At 47.0% G+C, this 21,553-nt stretch overlaps 1 protein-coding gene across 1 annotated transcript; it reads left to right on the top strand.

Annotated features, from left to right (window-relative positions):
• Positions 1 to 947: 947 nt before the first annotated feature.
• Positions 948 to 16,033, top strand: LOC137901905 (disintegrin and metalloproteinase domain-containing protein 23). Its single transcript, XM_068745936.1, has 26 exons — positions 948 to 1,023; positions 1,584 to 1,774; positions 1,849 to 1,925; positions 4,561 to 4,624; positions 5,627 to 5,709; positions 5,837 to 5,900; positions 6,104 to 6,176; positions 6,798 to 6,862; positions 7,584 to 7,649; positions 7,742 to 7,810; positions 8,347 to 8,513; positions 8,824 to 8,908; positions 8,989 to 9,076; positions 9,878 to 9,929; positions 10,112 to 10,211; positions 10,291 to 10,362; positions 10,439 to 10,525; positions 10,603 to 10,683; positions 10,775 to 10,825; positions 10,923 to 10,986; positions 11,065 to 11,170; positions 11,618 to 11,737; positions 11,862 to 12,030; positions 12,304 to 12,415; positions 14,956 to 15,046; positions 15,988 to 16,033. Exons 1-26 carry the CDS (start codon positions 948 to 950, stop codon positions 16,031 to 16,033), a joined length of 2,319 nt encoding a protein of 772 aa, XP_068602037.1.
• The last annotated feature ends 5,520 nt before the right edge of the window (positions 16,034 to 21,553 follow it).

Raw genomic sequence — 21,553 nt, 5'->3', positions numbered from 1 at the left:
GGTAAGCGCTCAGAGAGCACAGACCTCCCCCAAGCCGCTCGTTCCCCTCCTAACCGGATCTACACCGTCCACATGCTGATCTGGATCAGCACCAAAAGGTTCTAGATTGTTCTTGGTGTCTCTATACACCAACATGAAAAGTTTAAGTGAATCAGAGTTGATTTGTATTCTTCAATCCATAAATGGGTTTTTTAATCTTTTCCTGACTCCACTCTGGATCCGATCCGAATGAAATTCAGTTGTAAAATGGACGCCCCCTCCCTACATGACTGTCAAATTCCATAAACATCAATCAATAATCAACCGAGACATTGATGGAGAAATTTTGAAGCTCCATTGACTGCAATTTTCCAGAATATTTCAAAGTGATCCAGAATCCAGGATCTCTTCTGGATCACCACCAGCATGGAATCATCTCGTTCTGGTAAGATTCCCAACAAATTCCTTAAAATGTAATCAATATTCATCCATAACCTTTTGAGTTATCTCGCTAACAGGCTGAGAAACGAGCCAACGCCGGCGAAAACAGAAGCTCCTCGGCGGAGAGGAAGAGATCCGTTTATTGCTCTGAAGATGAAGACATTTCAGCTTCAGCATGAAACTCCAGATTACAATCAAACATCCAACAGCTGGATTAGCACACGGGATTAACTAAACATCAGTAGATTGAAGCCGCTCCGTCAGTGTCGGGGGGGGGGGGGGCATCCTGTTTGTGCTGGAGGATTCTACTGGCTGACTCCCATTAGCTGCCGGGCCACCGCCCTCCTCCTCCTCCTCCTCCTCCTCCTCCTGCAGCAGCATCCCGGTTCCTCCAGCATTCATGACCACCTCCACGCCGCGCCACGCCACGCCGCGCCACGCCACGCCGCGCCACGCCACGCCGCGCCACGCCGCTCCGCGTCGTTGATGCGCTGATGTCGGGATGTTGCAGCTCTTGAATATGAATCATGAATGTGACATTTCTGGCCGCTGTGCTCGTCAGCATCCTCTCGCCGCGGCTTCTTTCATCACTCGCGTCATTCGGTACGTATGTGTCGTCATAGCCCGCCGGTTTCACTCTGACGTCATTTTATCTACCTTTTACTTTCTGCGTTTGGCCGTGGAGACATTTGATGACGTCGCTGCAGGTGATCCGCGTCGCGTTTCCCCGGAACGAGCGTCGATCGTCTTATCAAAGAGGCGCCGTCCGTGACGTCACGCTGCATCAGGCAGCGCTCAGCGTCTTTTCAATAATACTCTTTATCACATTAAAGCCTATTTTTCGTGATTTCGTGAGGCTACTTGAGGCTTTGTGTGTCGGTGTCGTTTTACACGCTGCATTTATCTCATCTGGTTCTTACTTTGGCAAAAACAGGACATCAAAAGTATTTATTCTAAAGCGGCGTGATGGTTGTCGCTGTGCTGCAGAACGCGCCCAGTCTCTGTCCTCTGTCCTCTGGCTTCAGGATTATCAATGTGTCCATGAATAAAGGATGACTGTGTGTGTGCGTGTGCGTGTGCGTGTGCGTGTGCGTGTGTGCGTGTGCGTGCACAAGAGGACCGGTCCGCTTGTTCACGTCTGTGCGGTGCATCTCCCCTCGCAGCTTCTCAGGAAGTCGAGGACGAGATTGAGCGGGACGCGGCGGCAGCAGCTGCTTCAGACGACGGGACACGGCACGAGGAGCGGGCGATCACCACCTACCCCACACGGCTGATCTACTACCTGAACGAGGACTCGGAGAGTACCTACCATGACCTGGACACCCGGGCGAGGAGCCAGGCTCCGGAGGGCAAGGTACCTTTTGTGCGCCGTGGCGTAGATGCCGTGAAGTTGTCGTCACCGACACTGACGGCTCTGTTCTCCCTCAGCCTGTCCATCTCGCCCGAGCCAGTTTCCAGCTGGAGGCGTTCGGCTCCAGATTTGTCCTGGATCTAGCATTGAATAAGTAAGTCTGGCTCATCTCATCAGACAGTAGTAATCGATTTGATCTCTGCGCAGGTGATTTCTAGGGAAGGCGTGTTTTCGTTTGGCGACTGTAAAATGATTCAGGTAATGGTGAGAGCGTTTTGAGGCTGATGCCGCTCGCTCCATGACTCTCAAATCCATGAAGTTAGTGAGACGCATGGCGTCACCACGCCCATCGGAAACACAGCGCTAAGGAGTGAAGCAGAATGTCCTCGCGCTCGCGCTTCCTGTCTGACGAAGCAGCGTCTGCCGTCAAGGTCATTCTGACACAAATGTGCAGATGGTTGAAAACGACAGCGCGTCAGCAGACCCCCCCTCTTCGTTCTGAGGGGGCCGAGAAGCGATGGAGACGTGGTGTGAACTTTAGCTTTCACACTGATGAGTATTATTTTATTTCTCATTGTTCATTGGTGGTTCATTTCAGCAGTTTCAAAGCAAGCATGAGCTAAATCGGCTGCAAGATGTATTTTGTGGGAAAAGTTCAAAGGGATTAAAGTAAAAGCACCAAAGACAGGATTGTGGAGCAAAGCTCTGATTCTGATATCTGAGACCATCATGCCGGTCTCAACATCACATGAATTCAGCTTTCTCATCATTCAGCGGATTGTCTATGAGACAGTGAAGCGTTCACTGGTGACACTGGGATTAGTTAAGTCATCGCTGTGGACTGGGATTGTGTCTCCTCTGCAGCCAAGCGGCCTCTGACACTGATTGATTGATTATATGTGTGAAGGATGAATGCACACGTGAACAAGGACTTTGAGACGCTAACTGGGTTGCAGCTGCCCTTAATGGGATTTAAAGACGGATTATATCGGTATTGTTGTCATGGCTGGGTGCGCTTAGACGTTATGACTCGCTCCCTTCTCTGGTTATATTCTTTAGTCCATATTCATATTCTTTATGGCGGTTGTATCATTTCAAATATTACAGAAACTTGCCAAATGTGTAAATGTGCACATTATCTGTGGGACATTATGCAGCAGGAGGACAGAAGCACAGACGTCTCGACCCATTGTCCCATCCACCCATTGTCCCATCGTCCCATCGATCCCATCGTCCCATCCACCCATTGTCCCATCGTCCCATCGATCCCATCGTCCCATCAACCCATTGTCCCATCGTCCCATCGATCCCATCGTCCCGTCGTCCCATCGATCCCATCGTCCCATCGATCCCATCGTCCCATCCACCCATTGTCCCATCGTCCCATCGATCCCATCGTCCCATCAACCCATTGTCCCATCGTCCCATCGATCCCATCGTCCCGTCGTCCCATCGTCCCGTCGTCCCATCGATCCCATCGTCCCATCGATCCCATCGTCCCATCCACCCATTGTCCCATCGTCCCATCGATCCCATCGTCCCATCGTCCCGTTGTCCCGTCGTCCCGTCGTCCCGTCGTCCCATCGTCCCGTCGGTCCCGTCGTCCCGTCCCGTCGTCCCCTCGTCCCGTCGTCCCATCGATCCCATCGGTCCTGTCCTCCCGTCGTCCCGTCCCATCGTCCCGTCGTCCCATCGTCCCGTCGTCCCGTCGTCCCGTCGTCCCATCGTCCCATCGTCCCATCGTCCCCTCGTCCCATCATCCCGTCGTCCCCAGCCCATGTAGACCGACACACAGACCATCATGTTGAACAGATAACCGGAAGGCTCAGGAGTAGAGCTCGTACCTGTTCCTGTGTGCTGCAGGTTTCTGCTGTGTTTGTGAGACTCTGGCTTTGATCTCTGCGCGATCCAGATCTAAATATAGATCAGTCCAACCGCCTTAGTCTAACCTGCACCGCAAAGCCAGGAAGTTGTTTTTCTGCCTCTCAAAGCTCATCTAAATCTTATAGTGAGCGAGATAGCGCTCGCCCGTCATCAGGGCATATTGTTCGTGTTAGCGTGTTAGCGTGTTAGCGTTAAAGCTGCTACATGATCCGGTCATTGTCGTGCACACACACATTCTAGTGGCTTACTCCACCCTGCTCCACAATGCTGTCCACTGTGCGCACACACCAGTGCACTCTCCCCACCCCGCCTCATCTGCCCAGCTATATATAGCCCCTCACACAGGCGCTGTTCATGTCCCGATTCTCCTCATAGTGATGCGCTTCCTGCTTCGAGCATCTCTCACAAATGTCAAACCCCCTCACAAATCCATCAAGTGCGTCCTTTCATTTTGGGAGGAGAGGATGTTTGCGATTTGCAAGGTTGCTCTGGAAACAATGCACCGTAGCAACCGGTATCTCGTTCTCGTGAGGTCAGCTAACGGATTGAGTTCGGGGAAAGGGTGAAGGACGCTGACTCAGGCAGCAGGAACTGGCCCGAGGACCGTTGGGTTAAAGGTGAAAGCACGTCCTTGAGATTGTTTCTCACACACAAACTCACTTGTCTCAGTTCCTGTTATTTGTTAAAGTTCTTCTTCCTGCGTGTTTGGGACACTTTGGGAGTGTTTGTGCAGGACAATCGTGCCTCTGTGTGATGTTCTTGTGGGGAGTTCGGCCCAAGCAGGACTCACTGCTGGCTCGAACCCATTTCTTATGAGTCAGAAAGCTGGAAAACAGACTCTTGTGTATTTCGTTGGCTGAATCACATCCTGCCACCCTAACCAAGTCAAATCTATTTTTTCACAGTGACTTGCTGTCTTCAGATTATGTTGAGATCCACTTTGAAGGGGGGAAACCCGTTCTGTCAAAGGTAATGTCTTCTTTGTAAGTGAAGTGTCACGAAGCCCGTCTTTCTGTTTTGAGTGCGGTTCTGCGGTTCTGCGGTTCTGCGGTTCCTTTAAACGGCACAGTTTCTGCTTTTGTTTCCATTTTGTCCAGTCAGGCTTATTTTCTGTGAAGCATGAGGCACAAATAAGATTTGCATTATCTAACCCAGACATGGGCAAACTACGGCCCGGGGGCCATATACGGCCCATTAGGCTTTCATTAAATAACATTTTATTGTAAACCTCATTCATTTTACCTTTTCCCTGTAGTGCTACCTGTAAAAGGCCATATCTTCTCATGTAATGGCTTTTACATGTCATTTCTATTCGTTCACACAAACACTCCAGCCTGGTTCGGCCCTTCTGTCAAATTGTAGAACCCATTGTGGCCCGCGAGTCAAAAAGTTTGCCCACCCCTGGTCTAACCCCAACCCAAATCAATGCTAATTGGCCTTGTCAGGCTTGCTGGAAATGAATGTGATGCAGACTCGTAGGTAGATTAAAATGAGAAAGTTTCCGTTTTTTGTGGAACAGAAGGACAGCGATGGAGGGAAGGGGGAAGTGAGGAGTGTGCGATGGCGTCTGCTGCTGCTGATTCAGGCTGGGCTGGCTTTACTCTCGCTGAGTCAGCAGGCTTTCACTCCCCTGCATCCCCTTGCTGGAGCTCTGGTCATGTGACCAGGGAGAGCAGGCCCTCTGCAGTGTCGGTGCAGCGTGGGCCGGGCGGAGCGAGGGGGAGGGGGGGGGGGCGACAGGAAGCGGGATCATTTCCACTGCTCACCTTGACTCTATTCCATTAGCTGCCAGCTTGCAGTTCCTGAAGTGCACGTTAGCAAACGCAGACCCCCTGCAGAAATGACTTGCTGACACAGCAAACCTGCGTCTGTTAGTCAAGCTGCTGCCTCCTAGGAGATGTGGGGGATTCCTCTGATTAATGACACGCGTCCGTGTGTGTGTTGCATCGGTGCTGATTGTTCTCCCCTCAGGGGGGTGAACACTGCTACTACCACGGCCAGGTGAGAGGCAACGACGACTCCCGCGCCGCCTTATCCACCTGCAACGGCCTGCAGTAAGTGGACATCCAAGCTGTGTGTGCTCCTCGCCATCCTGAGGTGCCGGTGCAGACACTCATCTCTGGTCCTATTGACTTAATATCGACTGCCTTCTCTCCCTTTTCATCCCTCTCTGCCCGGCAGTGGGATGTTTGACGATGGAGTCTATCTGTACCTAATTGAACCCTTACAACAGACTCATTCAATTGTAAGTTGTTCATGTCGCAGAGGAAGAGATGCACGACACACACAGCGGCACAACAGATCGGATTTTATACGTTTTAATGCTCTGATGTGTTTGAAAATGTGAATTGCACATTTCGTGCGGCGATACTGTGCGTCTCGGGACCAGCGACTTCCTGCTGCATCGCCTCCTTCATCTCTCAGTACTTGTTTGACTCTTCCTCCCAGGATACAGCTGCAAGACCTCACAGATTAAGAAGAACATCCTCATTTGAGTGGAACAACGCATTCGAGGAACAGGGTATGATGGATATTTAATTCTCCAGCATTAGAAGTTGACAAATGGAATAAGTTGCAGTGACTTAGTTTTCACTAAACATTAGATGTCTTATATGTCAGAGCTGAAACCAAGAGCAGATGGGACAAGCCGTGGGTGTCGATAAAGACTTCACATAAAACCTTTCACTATACATTTCATCCATTCTGCCGTGAATCGGTCCACAACTGGGAAAAGATGAATGAGACACTGGAATCAGGCTGGAAAATAGAGGCGCGTCACACACTGGCAGCGAAGGGAGGCGGGCCGCAGACGAGACACAATAGTTGGGATAATGAGGTACAGGTGAGCGAGGGCGGAGCAGGAAGTCTGACATGAGACGACTGTGAAACAGAACAGGAAACAGATGAAAACGTGGAGGCGTGTCAGCGTTGCTTCCAAAGCGACCATTTTGCTGATTATAATGTCTCTAGTGAGCATCATTTCTTTAATGGAGGTTTTAATTACAAAACAGTTTTAGACATTATGTGAAATGAGGAAAGCGCCGCTCTGCGGCGCTGAACTAATGTGAGGATCTAAATGTAACTTACTGTAAATGTAACTACCTCTAAATGTAACTTCTTAACACGTGCTGTTTGTTCCCAGCTGAGGCGGAGCTCTCCTCGCAGACGGATGACTTGTCTTGGCTGAAGCGCAGGAAAAAGCGAGCAGTGAGTTCTGATCTCACTTGTTTGTGAAGTGACCGAACCAACACGGCTTTGCTCACACTTGAACTGTAATAAAACGGAGTAATAACTGTAATAGTGTTTGTAATAACAGCCCAGCTTGTGGTCATGGAGGACAGCTGAAAGGAAACGCGCTGCTCTGTAATTACTCTGTTCATGAAAACCTTGTTTCCGTCTGTGTTGCTTTTGCTGTTGGCAGGATTCCTCAAAAGGTAATGAATAAATGTTTCATAAAACTGATCGTCATCTGATCCAGAAACGTTTGAAAGAATTCTGTAGCATTCTGAGAGAGGAAATTAAAATATAAGCAAAAACCTTTGGACTCAAATCCCCCGTTTGCTCTAGATTCTGGTCTCGGTCCAAGTCGCTGCAAATCTGGTGACTCAGAATACTCACATTTATAGGACACGGAACATTCTATACTGTGAGAAAGCCAATAACACTACAGACTTGTTGTAGAGGAAACTGTTGACTCAGTTCGTGTCAAATTTGACACCTTGTCAAAAGTTACTGGAAAACATTTAGAAGAAATACTCTGTTGGTGAAATTTAGTTCTTAATCAATAACACTATTAAAGCAGTACTGGAACCGGTTTGACTCCTATTTCTAGGGATGAGGGGTCAAACTGTGACCGGATCGTTACTTCTGGGCGCCGTGGGGGAGGCGTGCACGAGCCGAATGTGCCTCATGATACTTTGTTTTGCAGATGCCGCGCACTATATTTGAAGAAATGAAGTACTTGGAGATCATGATCGTCAGTGACCACAGTATGGTACGCGTTTACGTTTTCACACAGTGTAGCAAATAGTCTCACTTCACGCCACCGACTTATTGATGTTTATCAATGCCTTTCTGTGTCTGCAGTATAAACGACACAAGACCAAGCAGCACACCAGGAATTTCGCCAAGTCGGTGGTGAATCTCGTGGACGCCGTGAGTAGAATTGAATTAGCTCTCTGAAATGTGCAGAAAGTCACGCTTCGTTTTCGTGTGATCTGCATCATGGTGTGAAAACGACTGCATTTCTGCACATTTCAGTGTCTGTGAGATGAATCGACACAAAATTCACTTTTTCACAGGATTTTAGTCTCAACTAGAAAAGCACTCAGAGAGCGCGGGCCTCCGCCAAGCGGCTCATTCCCCTCCTGGCTGGATCTACACCGTCCCCATGGTGATCTGGATCAGCACCAAAGAACCTTAGAGCCTTTTGATGATGATCCAGATCACCATGTGGACGGTGTAGATCCAGTTAGGAGGGGAATGAGCTGCTTGGCGGAGGTCTGCGCTCTCTGAGTGCGTTTCTAGTTGTTAATGTATCCATCGAGTACAAGGCATTTAGACGATGGTAGCGTCCAGTACCTCCTCAAGGGTCCCCCCCCTCAGAGAAATTCAGATTAAGTCCCCGCATTTTTCTCCTCTCTGCCTCTTTCTGTTTCCTTCCTGTATGTCTCTGCATGTTTTATTGGCAGGTCTTCAAAGAGCAGCTCCACACGCGTGTGGTGCTCGTTGCTGTGGAGATCTGGACAGACAAGGATCACATCCCAGTCAGTGTGAGGCCGCTGGAAATGCTCCGGGATTTCTCCAAGTACCGGCAGCAGAGCATCAAACACCACGCGGACGCCGTGCACCTCATCTCGCAAGTTATTCCTTTATTCAATGCACGACTGAAATGACTGCTTCTAGCTGTACGTCTTCAGTGCGATCCTGAGTATTTCATATGGGTTCTATTCATTTTTACTGTCAATAATCAAGTGTTAATAACCCCAAAGACCTGCCTCGACTTTTCAGTAGCTACAAAGATCCAAAATGTGTTGGATGGATAAAAAAAAAAAAGATTCTGCATGAAATAGCTTCTTAACGTGACAGAATTCTCATGCATGTTCTGTCTACATGCACCTTTATGTTTTTTAACGTGTTTCGACCTTCTGTCTTTTGTCTTCCTGCAGAAATGTGACCTTCCACTACCGCAGAAGCAGCGCAGCATACTTTGGAGGCATGTGTTCTTCAAGCCGTGGAGTCGGGGTCAATGAGGTCCGGTTTGTTTCCACCCGTACTCTCACGCAGTGTGTGTGACGGCAGGAGGATCATTCCTGGTCTTAATGTGTCCACAGTATGGCAACAGCTTGGCCATGGCAGGTTCTCTGTCCCAGAGCCTGGCCCAGAACCTGGGCATTCAGTGGGACCCGGCATCCAAGAGAAGTATTACTCACATGATCCGAGTCAAGATCACGTTTACAACGTCCCGTTACTTTTCACTTACTCTTAACTATATGTGCCCAGCCCCCCTGTCCATTTAGTGACATCTGCAGGAGCTCTTGTTCAATTCTTTTTATTTTTTGGGGGGGGGGGGGCATGTTTCATCCTTTTTTGGATAGTGACAGGTTTAATGCTGCAGCATTCGCAGTCAAATGAAAGCGACTAACTAGTCTTAAAACAACACATTAATATTATTATTAATTAATACTTACCGTACTGGGTTAAAGGTGGGATTCTCCGTGAGTTGATGTGCAGACGCTTAAATGTCTCTGAAGCAGCAGATGGCCCATTTAAAAGAAACGGTCTGTGCCCAACTCTTATCGGTGCCAGAAGTGACAGATGGAGCGACGCACTGATTCTCCTGGAGAGGCCGGTCCAAACGTTTACGCAGCCGCGTCGGGCTTGAGACCGATTGATGCCGTTAGCTAAGATCACAGGAGCATTAGATCAGAGTGGTTAACGAGGTGAAGTCATTAACAGCGGCCATGTCTGAAGAACGCCGCTTCACCAGCGGAGAGATTCTCTCATGACGGAGGTCTTTGTGGATTTTGAGAAACAAAAATAAAGCGAGGGAATTATTTTTTGATCATTTTCATGTTTGTGAAATCAGATTGCTGCTTCTCTCTGACTCGAGGGGAAACATGTTCAGATATTTATTTCAACAGTTTAATCGTCCTCTTTCTGTGCATCCCATCTCTGTCTCTCCTCTTCCTTCTGTTTCTGTTCCCTCCTTCCTGTTTGCAGAGGAATGTGGTTGTGTTGAGACGTGGACCGGTTGCATAATGGAGGACACTGGGTAATATAACAAATTAAGTCTATAATGTGTTGTTAAATCCTGCTGGGAATGACAATAAAAAAGAATATAAAGAAACTATCCGTTGAATGTGGCTCCTTCGCATTTTAACTCCGGTCTCCACCCTCATTGATCGCTGGTCAGTCCTTCCCGGTCAGTTATTGATCGATCTTCTCCCCCTTCAGGGTCCAGCATCCACGGAGATTCTCCAAATGCAGCATCACAGACTACAAGAACTTCCTCCGGAGAGGGGGGGGCTCCTGCCTTTTCAACAGACCCACCAAGGTGAGACGCTCACGCCTCTGCCTCTTCCTGTTGAATCTCACGTCCGGCATGAATCAACTTTGCTGGCTTCTTCCGGCAGCTGTTCGAGCCAACAGAATGTGGAAATGGATTCGTGGAAGTGGGAGAGGAGTGCGACTGTGGAGCGCGAGCGGTGAGTTTGTGCTTCTAGAGGAAGTCTGCCTTCTGTTTGTTCGGATGGATGAAGCGCCTTCCTTGTCTCTTTCAAGGAGTGTTACAAGGAATGCTGCAAGAAGTGTTCCCTGGCCAACGGGGCGCACTGCAGCGATGGCCCGTGCTGCAACGGCACCTGTCTGGTAGGAGGTTGCTCTTTGCTTGCTCATTGAAAGCACAACATTTGGAACCTGAATTCCAATCGTCCCTGGTGTTGCAGCTTTATCCCCGCGGCTACAGTTGCCGCTACGCCGTGAACGACTGTGACATCACAGAAACCTGCTCTGGGGACTCTGGACAGGTATGCAGCGCTATGTCTCAACCTGTATGCACTTTGCACACTGAATACGACCCATGTGGGTAAGACGTCTCACGCGTGTGACCGTTTTCAGTGTCCTGTCAACCTTCATAAACAAGATGGCTACCTGTGCCAGATAGCCCAGGTACGCAGACTGAAGACAATAAGAACATCCTGGTCCACCAAGAAGCCGGAAGAGTAGCAGACTGAGATGCGTTTGACATGTCCTGTTCTCTCTGAAGGGTCGCTGCTACACCGGAGAGTGCAAGACCAGAGAGGCCCAGTGTAAATACATATGGGGTCCAAGTAAGAGTAGAGGGTCCTCGCATATGCTGTATGAGAACCGGTGTTCATCGCGGCTCAACTGCCCTGTCCTCTGCTCAGAATCCGGCGGCTCGGAGAAGTTCTGCTACGAGAAGCTGAACACAGAAGGCACAGAGAAGGGCAACTGTGGGAAGGACGGGGACAGATGGATTCAGTGCAGCAAACAGTGAGTTCCAGAGGAATAGCCATTCAACTGGCCTTTCCTTCGTGCATATCAATGTGGCAGTGACTTCTATCATCGTTTATTCCTAACAATGGGGGGGGGGGGGGGGTTCACTGTTTTGAGCCAACCTGCAGAGGACACAAAAAGGGCACAAAGCTTACAGGAAGCACAAAAGTATTTCACAAAATGAACTCGCACCGGCTGAAAAACAAATTCAAGGTCTGACCGTGAAGGGACAGCAGAGCAAATGTATTTACAGTACATTTAGAGAAATGTCATTCAACCGCCCGGGGCGAGGGCAAATAGGAAACCACAGCAGATTAAGTTAACGCAATTATATGCTTATGTTTAAAGATGGATTTTAAAATAGGATATGAAAGAGCTGATAAGATGAACTCTGGTAAGAGGAAGGTTGGAGCCTGCTCAGATTGCTCGCTGTTGTCTTCTCAGCGATGTGTTCTGCGGTTACCTTTTGTGCACCAACATTGGCCGTAACCCCCAAATCGGAATTATAAAAGGAGACACGACTCCAGCCTCCTTCAATCATCAAGGCAGGCTGGTGGACTGCAGGTAATCCACACTGCACGACCCAAGCACGACCCGGAGACCTTTTCTTGTCTCATTTAGACTGATCTTCCCATTTGTCCTCCCCTCCCCCCCCCCTACATGTCCCCTGCCTGCTGCGTCCTCGCAGTGGTGGTCACGTCATTTTGGACGACGAGACTGATTTAGGCTACGTGGAGGACGGGACTCCCTGTGGGCCGTCAATGATGTGCCTTGACCGCAGGTGTCTGCCCATCCAGTCGCTCAACATGAGCACTTGCCCGACTGGACCCAATGGACAGGTGTGCTCTGCCCACGGGGTGAGTCCAGGTGTAAATGGACCCACAGCATACGCTTCACTCGTTGTGCTTGCTGCGCTCAGGTGCTGCCGTTCATTAAGACGTAAGATGAACCAGAGATGGTGATGACTAAATCACAAGCCATCAAAAAAAAACAAATCAACGTTAAACCGAAAAAGAAAATACAGTGAAAACGCAAGTGTTTTCATAAAGCTTCGGAGACGTCGCAGCCCAGAGTGTCAGCAGCTTTATGTTCAGCTCGTTAGCTCATTTATTCCTGTGTGATCTTTCCAGGTGTGCAACAATAAAGCCACGTGCACCTGTGACGACACCTGGGCGGGGACAGACTGCAGCATGCCCGACCCCCCTAAAGAGCCTGAGCCCACTCAGGACGAAGGACCCAAGGGTCGGTTTTCACCCCTGACAACCTCGGCCGTCTGATAAGAGGAATAGCACGGATATTTATGACACATTTAACCCTTATGTTATGTTAAGGGTCAATTTGACCCGTTTCAGTTTTCGTGTTGACCAAAGTACTGGTTATCCTTTATTTTTCGTCATACAATTTTGTGACTTTTCCTCATCTTGGGTCATGAACTTGTGTGTAAAATCTGGACACCTTGATGTGTAGTATAATGTCTGTGCAGAGTTTGTATACGAATATGATGTTGGGGTCATTTTGACCCGGACACTTTAATGAGGGTAAGAAACTGTTCAGATCCAAAATAAACATTGATGTCTTTTATGTCCTTTATTTAGATTGCCCAATTATTTGTATTTTGACTCTCTCTGAATAGCTATTTTGACACAGAGACCCAGGTGTGAGTAGAGGAGGAACTTTTTCTCCCTTGTCCTTGTCACTGTTCTCATGTCATCTCTTTGACAAACACACCAAAAATGAGCTCCAGAAGGTTTACAGTTGATGCTACTTTGGCTTTAGTGATGCAGAGGAAGAGATTTCAGAGACCGGGGACAATGTTATTGATGATCCAGATTGTCAATTTTCCTCCAATGAGGAGGATTCAGAGGACGAGTCTGCCATTGTCTCTCCATCAGATGAAAACCAAGGAATGCAGCAATAATCATCCACAGAGGGGACATGGGCATCTAAAGTTGGTAATATAAAATGGTCAACAGCACCACACCAAAGCCGAGGTGGACTGTCATCTTCCAATGTCATCAAAAGGACTCCCGGTCCTACAAGATCTGCTGTCACACGAGTCGATGATATTCAATCAGCATTTCAGCTCTTCATATCCCCACCAACAGAGAAGATTATACTGGACATGACCAATTTGGAGGGAAGGCGTGTATTTCAAGAGAAATGGAAGCCACTGGATCAGACTGACTAGCATGCTTACATCGGAATTCTGGTATTAGCTGGAGTCTACAGGTCAAAGGGAGAAGCAACTGCAAGTCTGTGGAATCAAGAGAATGGAAGGCCAATCCTTCGAGCAACAATGTCTCTGGAGACATTTCACATGATATCTCGTGTGATCCGATTTGACAACCGCGACACCAGAGCTGTTGAACATTGAAAATCTGAGGAAATGGAGCAAGTCGAATGAAAAAAAAAAAGTGTTCATGAAGAGGAAAAAACTTCAAATAGTTCTTAAATATAGTGTTGGAATTAAAAATGTATTGTATACCTCTTTTCTAAATGTTCATATAATCTAAAATGAAGATGTTATTGGTTTAACGCGTTTTTTTTTTTACTGTTTTGAGTGGATTTACACAGTGCGGGTCAAAATGACCCTAACATAAACAACGTAATTATTTTTCAACATAATACAAGGGTTAAAGGACGTATATAGTATATGTTGTACTGCAGTATTCTCAGCCACACTGCTAGACGTGCTTTTACAGGAGTACAGCGCTCATAAAGACTTCCCATGTAAGCCGGCGACAGAAGACGAACATACAGACTGTGCTACATTTGATTTGTTTTACTCAGACGGTAAAGTGAACACATAGCTGTGCAGCATACACCTGATAGAGGGGCGGGGCTTTAAGGGTTGGGAAGCGTGTGCAGAAGTCTGCTTTGTTTCTGACAGCGTGGTGATAATGCTCCTTTTCCCTCTGCACAGTGAGCGTGGCCACTAACAGGCTGATAGGGGCAGTAGCAGGGACCATTCTGGCCCTGGGGGTGATTTTTGGAGGCACAGGGTGGGGAATAGAGTAAGCATCTTTAACCCTTTCACAGCTCTTCCTCATGGTGGTGCCTCAGTGTGCGGGCGGTCTCGTGAGCCGGCCTGAGCCCGTGTGTGCGTCCCGGTGGCTTTGTGTTTTCTTGTGTGTCAGTGACGACCATATAATTGTCATGTGATTTGATGTTTTCAGTGTTGTGTGATTGGATTCTTCCTTTCCTGCCACTTCCTGTTGTTCCCCATTACTACGAGCCTCTTTCTCCATCCTCCCTCTGCTCTTTTCTTTCTCTTAGTCTTAGTTGTTTTGTGGTTGCTCCCGTGATCCTCTCCTTTCTGGGGCATGTGGGGCATTTAGGTGGAAATCTGTCCGTAAATGTGTCCAGTTGGTGACCTGGCTTGTCAGCCAGTAGTCGGCTGTGTGGCGACTGGGACCCCTAAAACATTTACCGGTACTTGCTTGTACCGGAGGTCACAAATACACACCAGCCAACAGCTATTGATTAAGCCGGTGTAATGGTGGGAACCCAGGATCTAGTCTGCCCAACCAGCAGCCACTGATGAACAGTCCCACACCTCACACCAGATACATTTAAACGTTTCCAGGGTTGCTACTTCATTCATGTTACACACCGAAGGGGTCTGGAAAGCATGCAAACAACGTCCTCAGTCATTTTGCTGTGATAGTATACTTCTGGTTATGTTTTTTGTTCCATGAGAAGCCGTCATTGTATAGTTAAATGTTATTTACTCAGTAAGAGAGTCTAGAAACTCATGTCTCTTTCCCCGTAACCCTTTACAGGTCCTAGTGCCACCAATCTAATAATAGGCTCCATCGCCGGAGCCATCCTTGTGGCTGCCATAGTGCTGGGGGGGACTGGATGGGGCTTTAAGTAAGCAACACACCGCATGCCTCTCCTGCTGCAACGATAGCATCCCTGCTGCTTCTAGACACCAGGGTTTGAGCTCCTGCTCCAGATCGTGGACCCCTGGGTGGACGACGCTCCAACTCACCCAGAACGCCGTCCTGCTGCCGAGAAGACGGCGTGGTCGATGTTCAAGGCTCTGATGTTTAATGGGTGATTTGGAGAGACACTGGACTCCATGTGGGGGTCATTTAAGGATCTGCAGCAAAAACTCAAACTGATTGAATGGGCAGAGCTCAATGCTTGACATGCATGTTCACTGAAGGACATGATAACGGAGGGGAACCGATCAATGGGTTATTTCCTCATTGAACCTGAACAGATGGATTAATATACGTCTCAATGCATGATCTGTCTCTAATTAGCCTGCTGTCCTGAGCAACAGGGGTGTTACTCATCTTAATCTAAATAAACACAAGCCTGCAGCCAATCGAAGCATGCCAGATAACGAAGCATCATGGGTGTCGCCATTAAAAATAACAGGAAACAACGCGTTTCTGCATGCTGATTCGCCGATTCAGAGGAGGTCAGTTCATCGCACAAAGGCGGAGCCAAGAATGATTTGGTCCAGGATTTTTCATGCTCTCATCGCTTCAATGATCTCTTTCTTAATCCATCACTTTTCGAGGGTGAGACTTTAAACGGCGTATTGAGAGCCGCCACAGAGACAGAAAGGCAGAAAGAGAAGCCGGGACCTTATCGTTATAGCTGCAGCTTTTGTGCCATGGCTAGCCACACCCACCTCGATGGCCAGTCTCGGACCCGCCCACACCCGCTGTGCTGGTGTGGGCGGGTGACAACTGCTGACAACTGAAGCGATGCGTGTGGCTGTGTGTTCATGTCCCACTAGGTGTGTCACAGACATGATGATAGCATCTTCTGACTCCTGTGTCTTTTGTCCTCATAAGAAATGTGAAGAAGCGGCGGTATGACCCCAACGCCTCGGCCATTTAACCCAAGGAGAGACGGCAACCGCAGCTGGACTCCTCCGAGGCTTCCTTTTTTGGCTACCTGACAGCTGGACTGCACTTATTGCTTCTAATCTTTGGCATTAGATTTACTTGAAGAAGAAAAAAACCCACAGCGAACATTTGAAGAAACTCCATCATAGTTAACAATAGAAATGCAGCCTTTTCAAATCCAGCTCACGCTTCTAACGAATCCATCCGACCGCCCTGCTCCCGAGCGTGGCACGGCTCCTCTTCCATCCTTTAGTGCCAGTGCACAGGCGTTCAGGCGGAACCCACACCACTCCCTCACCTGGCATGATCATCCGCACAAAGTGTGCTGCTTGCTAGCCCCCCCTGGCATGAAGAACCTTTCTGCAGGGCTCTGCACGGCTACGAAAGCTTTGAATATACTTCAGAAAACATGCAAAGGGATAAATCTGAGGTCGTCTGGTTAACGCCGGAAAGCCGATAAAGACGTTTAGGTTGCTGTGGATGATGGAGGAGGCAGCATGAGAGGTCAGCGGATTTCACCTCGCGAGATGTAGATAAATAAAGGCTTCGGGTTCGGCAGCAAGGACACATTTTACAAGGACGGATGTCTTTTATCTTATTGTGTATAGCGGGTGTTTTTGGCAACTGCAATTGTGTTTTTGGCCAAAATTGTATTTGCACACTGCATAGCCTCCGATGATTGTCCGGGCAGAGGTCAAAGGTCAGGCTAGGGTTGTGGATGAGTCAGTTCTGGAGGGATTCAGACTGATGTCATGTCAGATTCACAGAAATTTCCCCCTGAAATATCCTCAACAGTGACTCAGAAGCCAAAGAACCCATCACCTTAACATACAGTATGGATGTTGTTGCACACAGAGCACTTTCCCCTCTGTCTGCAGCCAGCGGTGCCTCTGCTGCTGCTGAGGACACGGTCTGTCCAACCAGGTCTCGCATAACAGTCCTCATCAACACCCACTATACTGGCTTAAACTCTTGCTCTTTTGCATAAACTCTAAGTAGAAGCTCAGCTCTACGAGAAACGCTGCATGCAATCACAATTGTGGACTTATAACTTTTTATGGGAGTCCCCAAATTTGCAAGAAAAATACGCTACGAAAAGGTAGGTGCATGTCAACGAGGAAAACATTCAACTTTTATTTACTATGCAAAGACATATTGCACAAAATGGATAATAAGGATCAGTGTTGACGTGGAATTACTGGTTAGTATAAAGCTTATGCTAATTTGTTGATCTTTGATTAGGTCACTTCCAGGTCTAGGTTCTCTCAGTTTCAGCATCGGCAGGCTATGAATGGGTGAATAATGAAAAAATACAATTAAAAAAACTAGAATAATATTTCCAACGAAAAGCAAGGAGAGCGTCCTTTTACATTTGTGGAGCATAAAATCCTTTAAATGTGTTTTTCATCTGATATTTTTAGCCACAGACACAAACACAATGTTCTGGTGCCTGCACATGGTGAGGGAGAACCGCACCTTCCTTGTGCAGGGCTATTATTTCCCGTCCAGCTGATAGTTGGTGTGTTCCAGGTGCTGCCGTAGCACTGGCCTTGTTGTAATACTCCATGTTAATCATTGTCTGGCTCTCACTGCATCATACATTTTGACTGATGAATAAACTACTGACTAATTTTACACGCGGATTTCTGTGTTTTTATTTGACAAATCTTCCCTGAAAATCAGACGGAATTGACGCGGAGATGATAAACAATTACTTATTGATCGGCTTTTTATGTTTGATCCACAATATACAAAATGAGACATTTGTGAATCACACAAAATTATGGTAACAAATCTTTGAGAATAAATTCCAAAACGCTTAAATGTATTAACAGCAAAATAATGTGTCAGAGGAAAAGCGTACATGATGTCCCTGTGATGATGACGATGATGACGATGATGATGGTTATCATTAGTTATCTTATTTCTGATGATCTGTATCCTTGCGTAAGCAGCGTGATGATGCTTCATTCTGGAAGCCAGACAGTAATAGTGATGGCGGCGGCGGCTGATGACTCTGCTGAGACTGGAGAGTTTTGCTTATTATTATTCCTGCACTATTACTATTACTATTACTCCATGATGATACTTGTAGCGACAACGTTTCTTTTAAATGATCTATTATGATTATTCGTTCATTACTTTGTCTTTGTCTACCTTTAGCTGCCACGATCTGATTTGTTCAGCCTCTCTTCTCAAATGCTATTTTAAATGCACCCACCTTCAACAGACAGTGTTCAGGTGTGACCGTTCCTTACCGACTTACCGTTATTAAATAACAGTGGTCAGGTTCCGATCCGACTTGTGGCCTTTCTGTGAGGCGTTTGCATGTTCTCCCCGTGTCTGCGTGGGTTCTCTCCGGGTTCTCCAGCTTCCTCCCACCAAAAACATGCAAATTAGGTAACCTGGTGACACTAAATTGTCCACAGGTGTGAGTGTGAACTGTGATGAACTGGCGGCTTGTCCAGGGTGTACGCCGCCTCTCGTCCGTTGAATGCTGACATAGGCTCCAGCGCGACCCGGTAACGGACAAAGCCTTTCAGAAGATGAATGAATGAATGAATGACTGAATGAACTTGGTCTCCTCTGGCTCTTCCACCATCTTTCCTACCCCCCCTGGCAACTGCCCCGGGGGTTTTATGGTTTGTTCCGGTTCTTACAGAGTTAACGATCATATTCTGTAACCATCCAGCCTCACTTCCAGTCTGTTCCAACTTGAATGTTGTTTCACAGAATAAATGGTAATCATTTAAGAGTTATAATTTACGCTTAGCATTTCAAGTCTGCTTCTTTGCATCGTCAGAAGAATGAATGGCTGAGTCAGAAACCCATCGAGGCAATTTAGTGCCGGCCTCTTGCTGCGAAAGTAATTGTGTTTGAGATCAGGTGTGCAGGTGACATTTCAGTAAAAGCATGGAAACTCAGCTTTAAGTGTTCATGACTGAGCCCGGAACCAAAACAGGAAGTAAGACCGTTTTAGTCACTAATTCGTGACGTTTTATTAATAAAATAAAATAAAAGTTAACAATTTACTTCTAATTCTAAGACAAATATTTCAGCATTGTCCTTATAGATAAGGCATTATTCTTGAGAAGTCGTTCTTAAATACCATCATTTATTTTTGTTACCAAGAGATCTTGTACTTTATTTTATTTTGCAACAAATGCATATTAAACACGAGTTCGATGCTAAAACAAAGAAAATCTAATTTCATTGATTCATAACTTTAATTTACCTGCTTTTATGAACATGATCGTTTTTAAAAAGTTAAGATAGAAGAAAAGCTCTGATGGAATATTCCAACACATAAATGCACACACACACACACACACAACAACAACAACACACACACACACACACACACACACACAACAACAACAACAACACACACACACACATGAATCAGAGCGCGGCTCTGACGTCACTCCAGACAGATACTCATCCCAGCAACCCCCCCCCCCCCCCCCCCTACGGGTAAGTACGTTTCTTTTATGCAAAGTAGCCTACCTGGTTTGTACTTATACTACATTATTTGAATATTACTCTCATCTGCATGGAATGGCAGAACACCGACTGGGTTCGGAACAGGCCTAAAGTTCAGAAGTTCCTCAGAGGTTCTAATCCCACCGGCTCCTCCGCAGATGGCCGCGGTGCTCCTCCATCTACCCGCGGCCACGGTGTTTGTGCTGGGCTGCGTGTGGGCCGCCCCGCATCAGGACCAGAAGCCGCGTCCCGTGGACCCCCTGGCTGCGCCCCGGGGGAACCCGCGCTGCTGGGACTCCTCCTCGGCCACGCTGCTGGAGATGCGCTCCCCGAGGATCGCTGACACGGTGCCCGCCTTCTGGGACCTGATGGTGTCCCTCAGGTCCTCCGATGACGGCAAACACACGGCGCTGTTCTGGGACCTGGCCCGGGTCTTCTGGGACCTTTACCTGGACTGCGTGGTGTCCAGGAGCCACGGCTTGGGGCGGAGACACGTCACCGCTGTGCGTTCCCTTATCACTGACAGTAAGTGTCCATTATTATTATTATTATTATTATTATTATTAATAATATTGTTGTTATTGTTATTTCTGACTGTTTGAAAAAGGTACAAATAAGTTGACATTTTGAGGCATAACGGTGTTTACAGAGAATGCAGTACTTTCTATGATACAATATCTGAGCACTTTTCCTCTCTGGGGTGAAAATACATCTAAATGAATGAGAATAATTAATAAATAAGTGTGATTGTGCTTTGGTTACATTTTAAAACATGGTTTTGCTTTGCGGTTCTGTTGGATTATTGATACGATGTGACACAAAGTAATGAAGTTTAGTCACTAAGGTTTGAGGCTCCGCAGATAAACACACTGATACATGTGTGTGTGTGTGTGTGTGTGTGTGTGTGTGTGTGTGTGTGTGTGTGCGCGCGCGCGCGTGTGCTTTATAGAATCCTTTGAATTGAACCGCTCAGGATCAAACTCCCAGGCGTGGCTCAGAGTCAGAGTTCACCGCAAAGGACGCATCAAGACTTGAGGACCAAGGCGGACTCAAGCGCACACTACCACAAATAATTCACATTATTTCAATATTTATTGCTTTTATAGAGAATAGAATAGAATAGCACTTTGTTGTCATTGTCATGGTGATGCAATGAAATTAAACAGGCTCTGCACAGTGCAAAAATGCAGTTTTGATTTCTTTGCCACTGATAAATATTGAGTTTTGTTGATTTAAATGACATACATGTGTTTCGTGCCAAGACAGACCTGTTTGTTGTTTTTATTTTATTTTCATTTCAAGAATAATAAATTATTTTATCATGGCTGTAGATTCTTCCTTCTGACTATCCAAATGCTCTATCAACCCGTGACGTACATTTAATGGTAAATAACCAAAAACGAGAAACTGACTCACCTAATTCCCTAAATTTACTTATTTGTTTCACCTATGATGGCCAGAGTATGAAAAATAATTAACACTGAGGTATAAAATACTAATACTAAAGTCTTTTTTAATTAAACCACTGTAGTAGTGGTTTGTATTTAATAATTCTAACCTTATGGGCCTCACTTTGATCAACTAATTAATCTGAAATGACATTTTGCAGTAGTTGATGTTCATTCGGCCACAAAGTACATGGATGTAACCCTAACTCTAACCCAATTTTGACTGCGGTGTTCACCATTTTTAGTTTCGGGCCTGCATTATGTTGTATTAAAATGTACTCAGCTGACACACTCACCCGTTTCTCCTCAAACAAAGCCATGAAATGAAATATACCGCATTATCACTAATTGGCTGTTTTAACACACACACAGCGTGTCCAGTAGTGTTTAGCCGTGGTTTACTCTATATGTGAACCCAAGACTGAGAGGCAGGGACTGAGGGAGACGAGATGAAGATGCTGATTAAAAGTATTTTTATCTGTTGTCTTTTCATCTAATGGTTATGTTTGCTGATGAGTCTGTTGATAAAAACACGGAGTGCAGTTTCATTGTTAAAGACACGTCACACCAACCGTGTGACT

Source organism: Brachionichthys hirsutus, chromosome 12 (genome assembly GCF_040956055.1).
Source record: "Brachionichthys hirsutus isolate HB-005 chromosome 12, CSIRO-AGI_Bhir_v1, whole genome shotgun sequence".
NCBI lineage: Eukaryota > Metazoa > Chordata > Actinopteri > Lophiiformes > Brachionichthyidae > Brachionichthys > Brachionichthys hirsutus.
This window is presented reverse-complemented; position numbering and strand designations above follow the sequence as displayed.